This window comes from Bos taurus, chromosome 1 (assembly GCF_002263795.3).
Source record: "Bos taurus isolate L1 Dominette 01449 registration number 42190680 breed Hereford chromosome 1, ARS-UCD2.0, whole genome shotgun sequence".
NCBI lineage: Eukaryota > Metazoa > Chordata > Mammalia > Artiodactyla > Bovidae > Bos > Bos taurus.
Window position 1 is genome coordinate 64,207,640 of NC_037328.1, and position 14,771 is coordinate 64,222,410.

At 38.6% G+C, this 14,771-nt stretch overlaps 1 protein-coding gene across 1 annotated transcript in view; it reads right to left on the reverse strand.

The window, feature by feature from the left end:
• Window positions 1–3,887: 3,887 nt before the first annotated feature.
• The window catches only part of TMEM39A (transmembrane protein 39A), a 29,033-nt gene continuing 18,149 nt past the window's right edge, over window positions 3,888–14,771 (reverse strand). Inside the window, 5 exon segments of the mRNA NM_001076360.2 lie at window positions 3,888–4,282; window positions 6,690–6,810; window positions 8,802–8,989; window positions 9,752–10,100; window positions 14,562–14,716. Of these exon segments, the coding sequence (NP_001069828.1) occupies window positions 4,049–4,282; window positions 6,690–6,810; window positions 8,802–8,989; window positions 9,752–10,100; window positions 14,562–14,716 (1,047 nt within the window). The 3' untranslated portion in view covers window positions 3,888–4,048.

Genomic DNA, 14,771 nt, shown 5'->3' on the forward strand with positions numbered 1-14,771 from the left:
TACCTCATATTCGATACTGTAATCATGACTCTGGAACCTCTTGATTCATCTCTCTTGGACTTCCATTCCCTTTGATTCACTTGAAAGCTTCCTCCTCCCTTGAATGTTGTTATTCATCAGAATTCCATCCTCTTTTCAGTCCACATACTTTCCCTCATTATTCATGTCCATAGCTTTTTCTATCACCCAGTAGTGGTGACACCTCACCCTCACTTTTCCTGTCTTCTCTTACATGGACTTTCAAAACGGTTGGCTAACTGATCTCCCTGCTTTAAGTCTCACATCCCCCCATTCTCCAAGCCTAGCCTGTGTACAGCTGCCAAAGTTATCTAAGACAGTGGTTCTCATCAAAATCCCCTGGAGGGTGTGTTCAAACAGACTGTTGTATTCATCCAGAGTTTCGGACTCAGTTCAGGGGTAGGGCTTGATAATTTCCATTTCTAACAAGTTCCCAGGTAGGTGATCCTTATGCTGCTGGTCCAGAAATTACACTTCCAGAACCCTTGACCTGAGAACTCTTTGGGTCATCCTAAGTCCTCAGCTTAAAATCTCTCATTAGATGTCCTTCTGTCCACTTAAGAATTATCATAAGTGCTTGTGAAAAGTGTTTATTACTGGGATTCACCCTCAAGATCCTTAGTAGATCTGATGCAGCCGAAGAATTACTCCTTTGACAATCTGTGACCTACAAGATAATAAAAATCTGAACCACTTAATGTGGAATTCAAGTTCCTCTGCAATCTATTCCTTGCCTAGCTCTTTAGCATTACTGAACTCTTCCTTAAAATCTGAGTTTTTGTATATACTGTTCACATTGCATGAGCCCTCCCTCCATCTCTGTAGTAAACTAGAGCGCCTTCAAAAGGCATCACGTGACTGATGCAGTGTAGCATCCCGACACTAGTTCCCCAGCAAAGTTGATCACTTCTGCACTCTCTTGCATGTACTTCCTTGACTAAACACTTTTGTGTTATAATTGACTGACTTCTCTGCCTTCTAGTTAATGCACTCTGAACATCAGTATCTCTGGTACTCAGCAGCATTTAGCACACAGTAATTGCTCAATAAATAGAAATGAGAGGGATTGTGTAGAGGTAATTGATAGGGAGGGAAGGGAAAGCAGCTTAGGAAACATGGAATCACAATAAACATACTGAGGAGTTTCCATCATGCTAATGCATGTTACCCTCCTTAACTCAGACACATTTACTCACCTTAAGCCATCCAGACAACTGGTCAAGCATCTTCCCTTTTGCAGTATCCCAAGTTCACCTAACTGACCTATACCATTTTTTTTCACACACCATTTCCCAATATTTAACAATTTTTAAAAAGCTATTTAATGGGCATGCATCTCCACCATCACTAAATAAAGATGGTGTCCTTTCACATGATCCCTAAAAACAGGATACACAAGTAACTAGTAATTCTCTCCTCTACCTGACTGTGACACCTACAAATGTCAGCCAAAATAGGTAGACAAAACTGAACGGTTTTATCTCTGATGCTGTTGTATCTGGAACAAGGGGGGTAACGTGCAATTCCGTTAGTCAAAATTTATTTATTTGCTCATTTGTTTGGCCAGGCTGGCATCTGGTCCTTCTGTGCTACTTCTTTAGAACATGGCCAAGACAAGTCAAACCGGAAGGAGGAATCCTGTCAGCTTTCAAGACCAGCCTATTAATCTCTAACCAGTTACCTGGGCTACTTTACAGTGATAGAACCAATTTGGGGTCATTGTGATGAAACATCTTTGTGCCTCGGCAACCCATTTTACTCTTAGCTGTCAAGTAATCTCATCAAAATGTTAGTCAAAAGAAGCATATCTTGGGACTCCCCCAGTGGTCCAGCAGTTAAGACTCCATCTTCCAATGCAGGGGGCATGAGTTCAATCCCTGGTTGGGAATTAAGAGCCCACATGTTGTGCAGTGTGGCCAGAAATAAAATAATAAAATTTTAAAAATTAAAAAAAGAAGCATATCATTAAGAGTCTAAGGAAAGTACACTGAAATGGCAGCTTTGCCACCTTCCCCAACTCCAAGAACCACCATATGTAGGCTGAACCACTTTACAAAAACCAACCCACACACTGGTTGCTATTTTTCCAGTGCACCAATATTGTCGGGCTTCCCAGGTGGCACTAGTGGTAAACAATCCACTTGCCAATGCAGGAGACTTAAGAGACGTTGGTTCAACCCCTGGGTCGGGAAGATCCCCTGGAGGACAGCATGGCAACTCACCCCAGTATTCTTGCCTGGAGAATCCCATGGACAGAGTCGTCTGGTGGGCTACAGTCCATGGGGTCACAAAGAGTTGGACACGACTGAAGCAACTTAGCACATAGCACACAAAATTGCTCCTACCTGAGGGATTGTCTCCTTGAGGATACCTTCCACTGGTGCCACTCCTAGCACTATTTCCTTATTCTGACTTCTCTTTACCACATTTATCACTACTAGCAAGAGACATTATATATGTTTATTTACAGCATATTTCGCACCTCCCATTCTGCATACTGTAAGCTCTATGAGGTAGGGCCTTTACTTTTCTTATTCGCTACTATATCCCCAGTGCCTAAAATAGTGCCTGGTGGTCAACACATATTTGTTGAATGACTGAATACACTCAGAACGAATTCCAAATAACGTAACTTAAAAAAAAAAAGTATATCCATCAAAACTTACGGAAACAATGGTCACACACAGCAGTCACTTAGGGTAGCTTATATACACACCTATTCCTCACAGTGCTGTCTTTGCTGAAACCTGTTGGGAACTCTTTCAGAGCCAGTATAGGAATTATATGATTATTTGTTTGTTTTTACTTCATAAGCCATATGTGTTTCAGCTGTCTTTGGTGAAATCTGTTGGGAACTGTTTTCAGGGCCAGTATTAGGAATTATATGAATATTTGTTTGTTTTTACTTCATAAGCCATATTGTGTTTCACCAAAAGCTTCACAGTGTAAAAAGGTCAAAATGAACATAGAAAACACGTGAAAATGTATTTCAGGTTCTCAAGACAAGGCTCAGAAATTTAGTTGACTAGTGACATCAACTGACTGAGTATAGCCCCTTTCAAGAAAATGGACTGAAAGGGGTTAATACAGACATAAAGGTTCTGGAGTATGAAATTAAGAACACACACAGATCAAACTATTCGAGGAGAAAGAGGTAACTTCTCATATTTCCCTTCTACTCATAACTCCAAATAGGCCATGGTAGGGGGGTTGCTGCTAGACTGCATCCATTCCTCCAGTTACTTGGGTGTCTTCAACCTGCCAGACCCCAGGCCAGGGGATCTGTGCTCAACTTCTCCCACTGATCACACCCAACTTCTTCATAAGTTTGGGCACTCTATCCTGTCCTTAAAAGTATTATTTCAAAACAGCTAACAAGAAAAGGAAAATCTTTTCAAGCAAAAGAAGTGGAAGAACAGGGAAAATGAGCTAATATCCTGTTTTAGGATAAGAGCTTTCACAAAAGTATATTTAAATGTCATAGAGCAGACAGAATGCAGATTTCCTACCTCAGAAATGCTTCTTCCCAGTAGGCAACAAAGAGAACCCCAATAGGACTTAAACCCACTCTTGCCCCATGCACTCCAATACTATCTGCCAGTCAAAAAACAAAACAAAAGATAATGAGTACTGTCAGGCAACTCCACTGATCTCTCTGTAACAATAAGGCCAACCAAAGACAAAAGATGAGGAGGACTGGGAGGAAAGCAGACACACAAAAGGTACCATGTCAAGTGATATATGAGATGTGTTCAGAAATGAATGAGTTATTCCAGGGCCATACAAACAAACCAATCTCTTTACTAGAGAGGCACACCTCTCCTCTGTATATTAGTCAAATATACTAACACATGAAAGATCACATCACCTTGTTTATGGATACATTTAATATCCCTTGCCCTTCCCACCTTTCAAAACATAATAGTATACAAAATATAAAATATCTTAAATATTTATAAAAATCGCAAGAAAAAAATAGAACGTATGAAAATATTTTTATCTGAGTTCTCCCTCATTGTTGAGAGGCAGCTTAGTTTGCCTTGAGTTCGTAACTGTTGAGCGGATAGGAGTATGCCCTGCCTAATACTATTCTGTCCCGGAGGAGCTTAAATAAAACATAGTAGTTGCAGAAGAGGATGAGAGCCATGGAAAGTGTGTGGTTCCACTTCTCTGACCGCAGCAAGGAATAGAGCTGGTAGAAGACAACACTGCCCTCAATAAGGATAAGCAGATTTAACAGCCTTAATGGACGATGAAACAGGAACTGTAAGGAAGTTAAAAAGCAAAATGTTATTTCATAGAAAAGATGGCAGTTATTCTCACATTTTTTTCTAAAATCATTTTACAGTTATAGGCTCCTATGTACACTAATAAGTAGATCTGCTTATTGAATGTCAATCAGGCAGAGATCCAAACCCATTCTTTTTTGCTCAAGGAGTAATGAAATACATTTTATTTCAATACCCCTGAGAAACAGAAAGGGATTTATCCAAAAGAAATCTTCCTCAAAAAAAAAAAAAGTTTTTCCTAGATTATATCTTATCTCAAATATTTTACTTGAGATAACCACTTAAAATGTAACTGCTTAAAAATGTAAAAATCGTTGGTTTGTGGGCTGATCTAAGATATAAACACCTAAACTAAACAAGTCTGGAGGGAGGGGTGGTAATACAAGTTGAAATATCAATACAGTAATTTCTTAATTTCTTAAACTGTTACCCACCAAGCTGTTTTGTTTTGCCCAGTTTTTCTGGATATTGAGAAGTAGGGTATACAAAGACAGAACATTGAAGAAGGAAGGAAAGATTAGTTAGAATTAAGAGACTGGCTAAACACAGAGCTCCAAGTTCATCACTCTTAAGAGGCTGAATCCTAGTTGACTAATAAAAATGTATTATGAATAGAAGACAGTGGTCACAGACTGCAAACTGTGCTAATGGTAGTGTATCAGATCTAAAAGAATAAGTTAGACCTCAGGGCTCAAATCTGAGAATAAAGCTCTGAAAGGTTTAACTGGGTTCTCGGGATTCTTCTGCAGGAGAAAGAACATGCTTACCCTGGATTTTATTACATGATCTCCAGTAATACCATGTATAATACTGGCTCAGAATTAACATTCTAAAAAAAAAATCAGGCAATTTCAGATTCTGTGGCAATTATACCAAATATAATTAAATGTGTAGGTAGGCTATAAACTGAAAGAGTAAAAATGTGAGGAGAGCCACAGTTACAGGTAGCAGGTCCATTCTAAACTTCAGTGTGCCTTAAGAATCATTTCCAAATATGTAAATGATGCAAATTCCTAGGATTCTTCAGAGATCTGACTCTAAGGGACCCAACCACCACTCTGAGAAGCACTGATTTACGTGTTTGGTCACACAAAATCAGTAATAAGTTCCTTAATCTTTCTTCTATGGTTTCCACCTGATTCTTCAGCTGTCCAACACTAGCAAGGAAAATACTTATTTTTCAAGCAGGAAATTTTAATAAACCATCTGGTTACTGTCGGCTTCCAGGGGACCATAATGGCCAACAGATGCCATTAACAGCCTGTGGAATTCAGCTGGCTGAATGAAATATTCTGTGTAGAAACCAGATGTTTGTGCAGTTATAACCTAAGTCCACTCCTCCATCTTAAGGCAATCCCACAGGAGTCAAAGAGATTGTCATAGTTCCCTCATTCAAAGGCCTTCCACCTCGGCCCACCCACCCCTATTTATAAGCAGCCTGCCCTGATGCAAGTTTTCAGTTTTTAATGAAAAAGTCCTTAGTAGTGAACACTCGCAGAACCAGAACGTCCAAGTACTGGGAGGAACTGGGAGGGATGAAGGGAGGGATGGGAGGGAGAAAGGGATTCAAGTATCAAATGAATGAATGAATGAATAAAATCTCCCAATTCTTTTTCAGAATATGATCTCCATTCAAAGGCAATGCACTGCACTTTGGGCATTTTTACTGAAAACAGTTTCCTGCATGTACCTTCTATTCCCCATTCCCATTAATCAGTTTGTCTTTCTTTAATAAGTAAATATTTCTCCCTCCTAGAGCCAGAATTTCTGGAAAACTGAAAGATCAAACAGAACATAACCCAAGACATAAATCAAATGGGACAGAAACTGGCTTTAGTAGGTATCTATTGCTTTTTTCCTTTCAAACTTTTAAGCCTTTTTTCCTTTTAATTCGAAAAAAGGTAAAAGACCACAGATCATGCCATCTGCCTGTGTTTCAAAGGGGAAGGCTAAGTATTTTAAGGAGATGATATACATGAGAAAAACCAAAAACTAAAATCATATTATTACTATATTAGATACTGCATAATGACACACAGATATAATAGCGATACTGCTAAACCAAACTATTACAAAATTAAAGACTGTAAGATGAAAATGGAAGTCTTAAATAATTGTGTACTTCTTTCAAGTAATACTAGACTCAACAAATTCCATTGTAACTAGAGAAACCAGTCAAACTATTAAAGTTGAGATACTGGCATTTCACCTTCAATCTGCCTTTCAGAAGTATTCCCAAAGGACAGAGGCCATTACAGTAGTAAAATAATTACCCTGTATTAATGTCCTAGTATGTGCTATACTCTGTGCTAGATATTTACACACAGAGTGGCCTCCTAACACTCCTAAGCTTATGTCTGAAAAGAAATAAGCGGTACTTGCATAAAAGCGGGCATGGGATACATCTGAAGGCACCGCCACGTTGTAAGGCCCCACGGCTCTATATAAGCATCTGCTGTGTCGCACCAACACCCCTTGAGGCCATATTGTATTTTCTGACCAACTAAGGGAGAAAGAAATGCAATGTTAGCATATTGGCAATTACAGATAAGATAGTGTCTGGCAAAACCAGCTATATTTCTATGGAAAAGATTAAGTATTCAAGTCTTCATCTGCCTGAATTCTGAAAAGACAGTGATTCCATGGTCAGACTGGAAGGAGTTAGAAAGGATTTATTATAACTTCATTGCTATATTTAGAGAGAAAAGTTAACTACAAAGTTAACTCAGTGTCAAAGGACTTAAGAGGCTTAGGAGAACAAGCAGAAACAAATGTGTAAGTAAGGCATCTGTGAGCCAGAAAATCGAGTATAAGCAGGTGGACTGTCACCTCAATCCCAAGTGAGCAGAGTCCACCGGTGGAAATGCTAGAGGGAACAAACAAGAAGAGGAAAGTGGATGGTAACAAGATGAGTGGAGAAATTAACACATTATCGAACTAGCGTGACATTTACTGCAGAATTACATCCCACAAGCTACAGAAAATCTATTCATTTATCACACATTTCAAGTGCTTCATACTGTGAGAAGCTGTACAGAAGAATACAGAGACACACAAGGTACCAACACACAGACTTTTCTTTTTACTGCTTTCCTGGTTTATTTTTATAGAGGTTCTCTAGGAAAAAGAAGTTATGCAAGAAGCTTCACTCTTTCCAGCACCAACATAATGGAGTTTGGGTGGGGATGGGGGATCTTCAGGTTAAACTTTTTTTAAAAAAAATCTAAGTTAATTCATCTCTTCCTGATTTTGGAAAGGTTAGTTTCCTAGGGTAAGAACTGGGACAGCATTTTAAATATGTTAAAGAAAAAAAAACGTCTAGCACCCTGAAGCTTTCCCAGTTCAGAAAATGTTCCATCAGCCTTGCTCACACTTACCAGCATTAAAGTGAAGACACACCTCATGGCCATGTGCCATCAGGAGCCTGAAGATGTACAGTACTAGCACTGTGCATTGGATTTTCAATTTTTATTGAAATCTGTCCTTTGCCCACAGTCAGGTTTCTTTTCAGCCTGGCCCAATCTCTTTCAGTTCCTGGGCTTGAAGGCCTGTGCTAATCTGTATCAGACATCAAGGCAAATAATTGAAGGGAGCACTCTGAGGGGAAGAGGGGAAGGGAATGTCACCTTTAATTAGGACACCTTTAATTTCCTAATTTAATTAGGAAAGAATTTCTAGGTGATGAAATTTGTGAAATGTTCAAATTATAAAAGGGAGCAAGATGAAGATGGTCCAGGTCTGAGAGAAAGGCATGATGAAGGTCTCAGAAGCAAGACAAAAAGGATTCTAAAGTCAGTCACTTTGGACCATAGGGACCATGCAGAGAAATGACTGACAGGGGGACACAATGAAAGGAATACTCAGAAAGAACTCAATCAGGGACAGTTTTCATTTGAATATAGGAAAAGCAGAGCAACATTCATTAGTTTAGGAAAAGAAGTGCACGAAGATGCAGGCTAATACAACAACAAAACAAAGAAACAAAAAAACAAAAATAAGTAAACAAAAAATAAAAATGCTGTCTAGGAAAATTACTAGAGCAAATTTACATTTATTAGAGAGAAAAGACGAGAGAAGCAAAGTCCAGCTGCCTAAGACAATTAGCTAGCAGCTATTTAGCTGTGGCAATGAAAACAAGAAGATGAATCTCACAGTCTTCTAAAGAAAATTAAAAATATATCATGAGTCTCTGAATTTGGGCAAATGGTTAGGACTGAAAGAAAACTCCAAGGTGATAGTTTGGGAAACAAATTACACACTCTAGAGTGACTGGGCAGTTGAAAGGTAGAAGGCATTTGAGGAGGGACTGGGGATGGTGGTGGAAATGAGTTAATGTTCCCTGCTTTCAGTTTAGAGTGATGACAAGCACCCATGTGGGCAAAAACTAAAAATTAAATGTTCAAAGCCAAGAACAAGAATGACATACAAAGCAAATAAACATGGTCAGCAGCATGTAAAAAGGTGTTAAATGGTTTTATCCTCTAACCTACTTACATGTGCTGTGGAGCATTGCTGTAGGAGCCATGTTCAAGCTTCTGCCACTTGCCCAGGTGAGCAGCTGATTTATGCAGCAAATCACAGTACTTGGATGGCAGCAGCTGTGTGGTGAGCATGACAAAAGCATTGATCCACACCATAATGAGGTGCTCACATGACCAGCGCATGTCATAGTACTGGGTACTCTGGAAGAGATTAGAAGAGAGAGAAATGATCCATGTGCTGGCGAGCAAGAAGGCAGGGATGGATGCGTGTATATATGCCCCGCAGATAATGCCACTCTGAGTCACACATGCATTTGCTGTCCTGCTGTCCGTGCAGAAAGTTCAAGAGCAGAGTCCTCCAAAATCCTGCAGCCTGACTTTCTGGTTGCATGAGTTAGGGTTGGGAGGGAGAGGCAATGATACTTTAAGTTCTTTCTGTCTAGAAGTGAATGCTCTCTGTGAATGACCACTCCAGCTGCAGATGTGCTGCTCAATGGGTGAAGGAAGGGCACTAAAATGACCCAAAAGATTCTGGGCCCAAGTGACATCCAGACCATTTTTCTCTTCTACCAAAATAAAGTTTAAATAAAGGTTAGATTAAATTCAAGGAAACTCCTGATGACCATGTTAAGATCAACCATGGTAGGCTGTATTTTACTGAAACTTCAGTCCTCTTACACTACCATATACTGATTCTAAGTACAAGTTTATTCTCTCCAGAAACTGGGGGTGGGGGAAATCTAAAAAAAAAGAAAGAAAGAAAACAAGAGGGGACCACCACGGGTGCATCACAGATAGGGAAACATCTATCCACCAACCAGGTATTGGTGCACTCCAGATGCAGCCGAACTCCACCATCCAGGCTGCCGAAGGGGAGACAGAGAAAAGGGGGATTAAATAATACCCAGTTTATGTCATCCACACACAAATCCAGGAAGCGCGGGAAAGCACGTAACCTCTTACCTTCACAAAACACAGGGGAAGAAACGCAACATAGTAGGCACTGAAGAGAGAGTTGAAGAGAACTTCCTTGATCCTGTGGTTGAAATCTGCTTTCAGACATTCCACTTCATTGCGAATGAGGTCAGGAGACAGTGGGCAGCTGTGGGTGGGGATGGGCGTGGCATTATTAAACTGTTCTTTTAGAGACTCCAGCAATAAGGAGAGGAAGTCCTTGGATCTCGCCAAGCCACCCACAGTTGAGGCACTTTCCTCTACTGCCTGGTGCTGAACGGCATAGGGAAAGTCTGTGAGGAGGAGATGAGCTCTACTATCTTGGTGGAAACAGCAGAGAGGAACATAAACACCAAACCTGTAGAAAAACAGGAGTATGAAAATGAGACCACAGATGCCACCTAATATCAGACCTCATAACTATGTTAGTAAAATAGTCATGATTCTTCAGAATGAACCTAATATAATGGGGACTTGGCTGATGGCAAATTCATTATCTGGGAAGCTCTTTAATTTCTTCCCACAAAGGCAATATATATTCTGTACGATAAGAAACTACAAAAAAAATCATGACAATTACCTAGAAATCATCCTTTTTATAATTTTTACAATTGGGTGCATAGGCTTTATATTTTTTCTATGTTTAGCTTCACACAGTATAAACTGTTTTGTATACTACTGTTTTAACTTTGGCTGTGTGATTATGTAGCTTGTATACACTGAGTATTTTCTCATGTCATTAAATGTTTTTGTTAACAATTCTAAAAGGTACTACAGTATCCTCATATAACTATACCATCCTTTACCTATTTCTCTCTTGTTAGAAACATACTATTTGTTATTTTCCACTATCATAATTACCAATGGAGTAAATAATTTCCCACACACATCTTTGTGTACATCTGGTATTTCTTGAAGGGTTGCCTTTTACTTCCTGTTTTCTCTTCTTAGTGGTGGGGCTCCCCTGCCTCCCCACAACATCACCCATATCACCACCCTAGCTCCCCTTGTTATTTTTCTCCACTGAACTGGTAAGATCATGTATTTTACATGTTTATTAGGTTTTTTATTTAGGGTTTTTTTTCCACTGGTCTAACCTCCCCTTACTACAATGTAAAAAGCTCCAGGAACCAGATATTTTAGTCTGTTTATTAGTTCACTGCTATATATATCCTTGATACCTATAATAGAGGCTGAAACATAGTAAGCACTAAATAAATACCTGATAAGATTAATACAAACAATTCAGAAGTACAATAGATAAATTCTTACAGGTAAAATTACTTGGCTAGAGGACCAAAAATTTGTGAGACTTTTCGTAACTTCTTAAAGTTACTTCAAACTTTGGTTCCTTAAAAACATTTTAAACACTTCCCTAAGTCTTAAGAAACTTCCACGTTATAACCTAGGTCTGTATTATAAATAAAGTGGTCATTTCACTGATATAAATTTAGATATTAAAAATAGAGAATAAAAAGACACTTTATGAATTTTATTTTAAAAAAATTAACAAATGTCACTTGTTCATAGTTCCCTATAGAGGGAGAAAGGATGACTTTATTACTAATTAAGAGGATGGTGAGCAGCAGCTCTGGGATCCAAAGTGAATGTGCCCTGGAGTAGCAGAAAGGGAGGTGAGTAAATGCAAAAGTATCAGGCAAAACTCACATGTGCAAAATTGCGAAAGCTAGAGAAGGCTGCAAGTTCAATACTGCTGAAACCGCACATGCAGGAGTGGGGTGAGAGCTGAGGTGTGGAGTAGATTGCCATGATGGCCCCGTTTCTTTACCCTTCCCAGTAGTTTCACCCACTGTCGCATAACTGCACAGCCCTCCTTCGCATAGAAGGAGACCCTGCCTAATCTCCATGCTGGGCTCAACAGTGTGATCTGTTCTGGCCAATGGCATGTTAGCAGACACGCTAGGATGAGAAGCTTTAAATGGGCTTGTACATTCAGGCTTGTTCTTTTGCCACTCTGCCAGTTTCATGTGACCGTGTCCAGAGACGGTTGCCAGAGCATGAGACTCATGGAACAGAGCTTACTTGTCCTAGATGCCTAAACAGACAGCTAAACAGACAGCCATCAGTCTCAAACATGTGACTGAACCCAGCTAAGATAAGATTGGGAGAGCCTCTTAACTTCCAGCTGATCCCAACATATGCACAATAAATACACAGAGTGTATGTATGCTACCACAGCTCTGCGGATGTTTGTTACCGCATCATATGTCAACAGATAACTGATACAGGGTAGCATCAAAGGCTTAGAGCATGGAGAGTTTTGTAAAGTACAAAAATGATTCATTAAAGAATTTTAAAGAGGGTTAGTACATATATTTAGACATAAACTTTGTTTGAATTACATGCTTATTTCATTGTTTTACAAGGGTATGGACAGCCTCCAAAAATAAGCTTCTTTACATATCTTAAAAGAAATGAAAAGGTTTGCTAGTCATTCTGATGATGGTAATCCTCTTCAGTCTAGCCAAAATATTCCTTGATATATCCATATATTAGCCTTTCAAGTTAGATATGGTTAATCTTCTACACTGGGACGACCCAGAGGGATGGTATGGGGAGGGAGGAGGGAGGAGGGTTCAGGATGGGGAACACATGTATACCTGTGGCGGATTCATTTTGATATTTGGCAAAACTAATACAATTTTGTAAAGTTTAAAAATAAAATAAAATTGTAGTTAGGAAAAAAAAATTAAAAATAAATAAATAAATAAATAAATGATTCAATCAGATATTGCTAGTAAACAGAATAACTAAATAATTTGTTTTCAACTCAAAACAGGTGAAATGTTAATCTAGAAATACAGAAACAATTGATGTAAAATATGCACCTTATAAGGAATCTGAATCATGAAAAATGAAGTTTATAACAAGAAAAATCATTCTGTATGAACCAAGTTGATGAGTCCTTTAAATAATTGTTTAAGTATTATAATTAGAACCTTACAGAGTACAACCAATAGAAAGACTCTTCTTGCCACAAAGTCAGACTTGGCTGCACAGTCTCTGAGTATGTCTTTATTTTATACAGTCACGACATATAAATTCATGCTTATGCTATAGCATCCTAAATGGTGTAAAGCAATGATTCTCAAATTTGAGCTAGCATCAGAATCATCTGGAGGACTTGTGTTAAAACACAAATCGCTGGGCCATACTTTCTAGAGTTTCTGTTTCAGTCTGGGGTTGATTCCAAGAATTTCTAACAAATTTCTAGGAGGTAGTGATGCTCTTGTTCTGGGAGCCACATTTTGAGGACTACTGAATTTAGAGTAATGGTTAAGACAATGGCTCTGGAATCAAAAAGACCTGGGTCTTTCTCATTAATTGTCTAACCATAGGAAAATTTTTCAACTGCTTAATCTGTCTTTACCTATGTCAAAAATTGCTAATTGTCTGCCAATAGCTACTGTTCTGTTCTTCCACAGCAACAGAAATTTTAGTTGAGATACAGCTCCCCTGCTGAAGATTCAGTTTTCCAGACTCCCTTACAATGTATTCTACTAGGGAAAGTGGAGCAAAAAGATAACAGAAGCTTGAGTCCTGACACCATGGAGCTACTACAACTATCCAACATAACTTAAATACACACTGTACAGGAGAGAGGAATAAATTTCTAACTTTTAAAGCCTCCAGTATGTTGGATCTGTTACAGCAGATTTTATACTACTTCCTGGGTGATTGTAATGATTTCATGAGATGATGTTTATAAGCACCACCTAGCCCAACATTTAACACATAATAAGAGCTGAATAAATGATAGCTATCTGTTACATCTAATGAAGGTGGTTTTAGCCAAATGTATACAAATTAAAAAACTATGCAAGATATTTAGTTTAATAAGGTAATATCTACAATAAAACACAATTCAACCATCAGAATGGCTAAAATTTTTCAAATGGAAAACATCAAATGCTGACAAAACTGTGTAGCTGTCAGACTCTTACAGTATTGGTGAAAGGATAAAATGATACCACTTCTTTGAGAAAAAGTCTGATAGACTCTAATTAAACTAAACATACTCCTACCTTGTGGCCTAGCAATGCCACTCCTACATATAATTCTCCCAAGAGAATGTAAAGGTAGCTTTACAAAAAAAGACTTGTATAAGAATGTGTATAATAGTTTGTTTTTTTTTTTAAGAGTAGTCAAAAACTAGAAACAACCCTGATGTCAAACAAGAGGAAAATAAACTGTGGTATATTCATGCAATGAACTATTATTTATAATATGTAACCATAGACAAATCTCAAAAACAACATGCTGAGTCAAAGATGGCTTGAAAGTGTACATATTGTACAATTCCATTTATATGATATTCTAGAACTGGCAACCTAATCTCTGGTGGGGGAAAAATAATCAAAACAGTGGTTGGCTCTGGGATGCAAAGGGTGGGGTTTGACTGGAAAGGGACATGAAGGAATCTCTGGAGTAATAGTGACATTCCATACTGGGATGAGGTTTTGATTTACACATGTATATGCATTTATCAAAACTCAGCAAATGTACACAAGATTTGTGAATTTTACTGTATATGAATTTTATATGGCAAATAAAGCTAATGAAAATGTTCTCCATTGGTACTGCTCAGGAACAACCTTAGTTTTTATCCATTGCCCTAACTCTATTCCAGTTTAGAAAATAAATTATTCGGTCACCCTACCCACTGATTTTTTTCCAATTGCCTAAACTTCAGATTTGCATTGAAGAATTTCATTTCCCTCCCTTTTATACCATCATCTGGCATGACCCAATAATTTCTTAAGACTTACTAATAAAATAGTAAAACTGGAGTACTCACGGGTAGCCAAGGAAAAGGAGATTGAGGACTGAATGGCTTCGGAAGAGATTGACGAGGGTCCAACAAAGTACCCATCCACACAAAGTAAGTAGCACCAAGCGGGCTGATATCAGAACCATGTAGTGAATCATTGATGATGCACCCGCCTTAGTGGCCTGTAAGTTTGGAAGCGCCAAAAATAAAAGTTTATAAATGACCTTACTCAAAAGC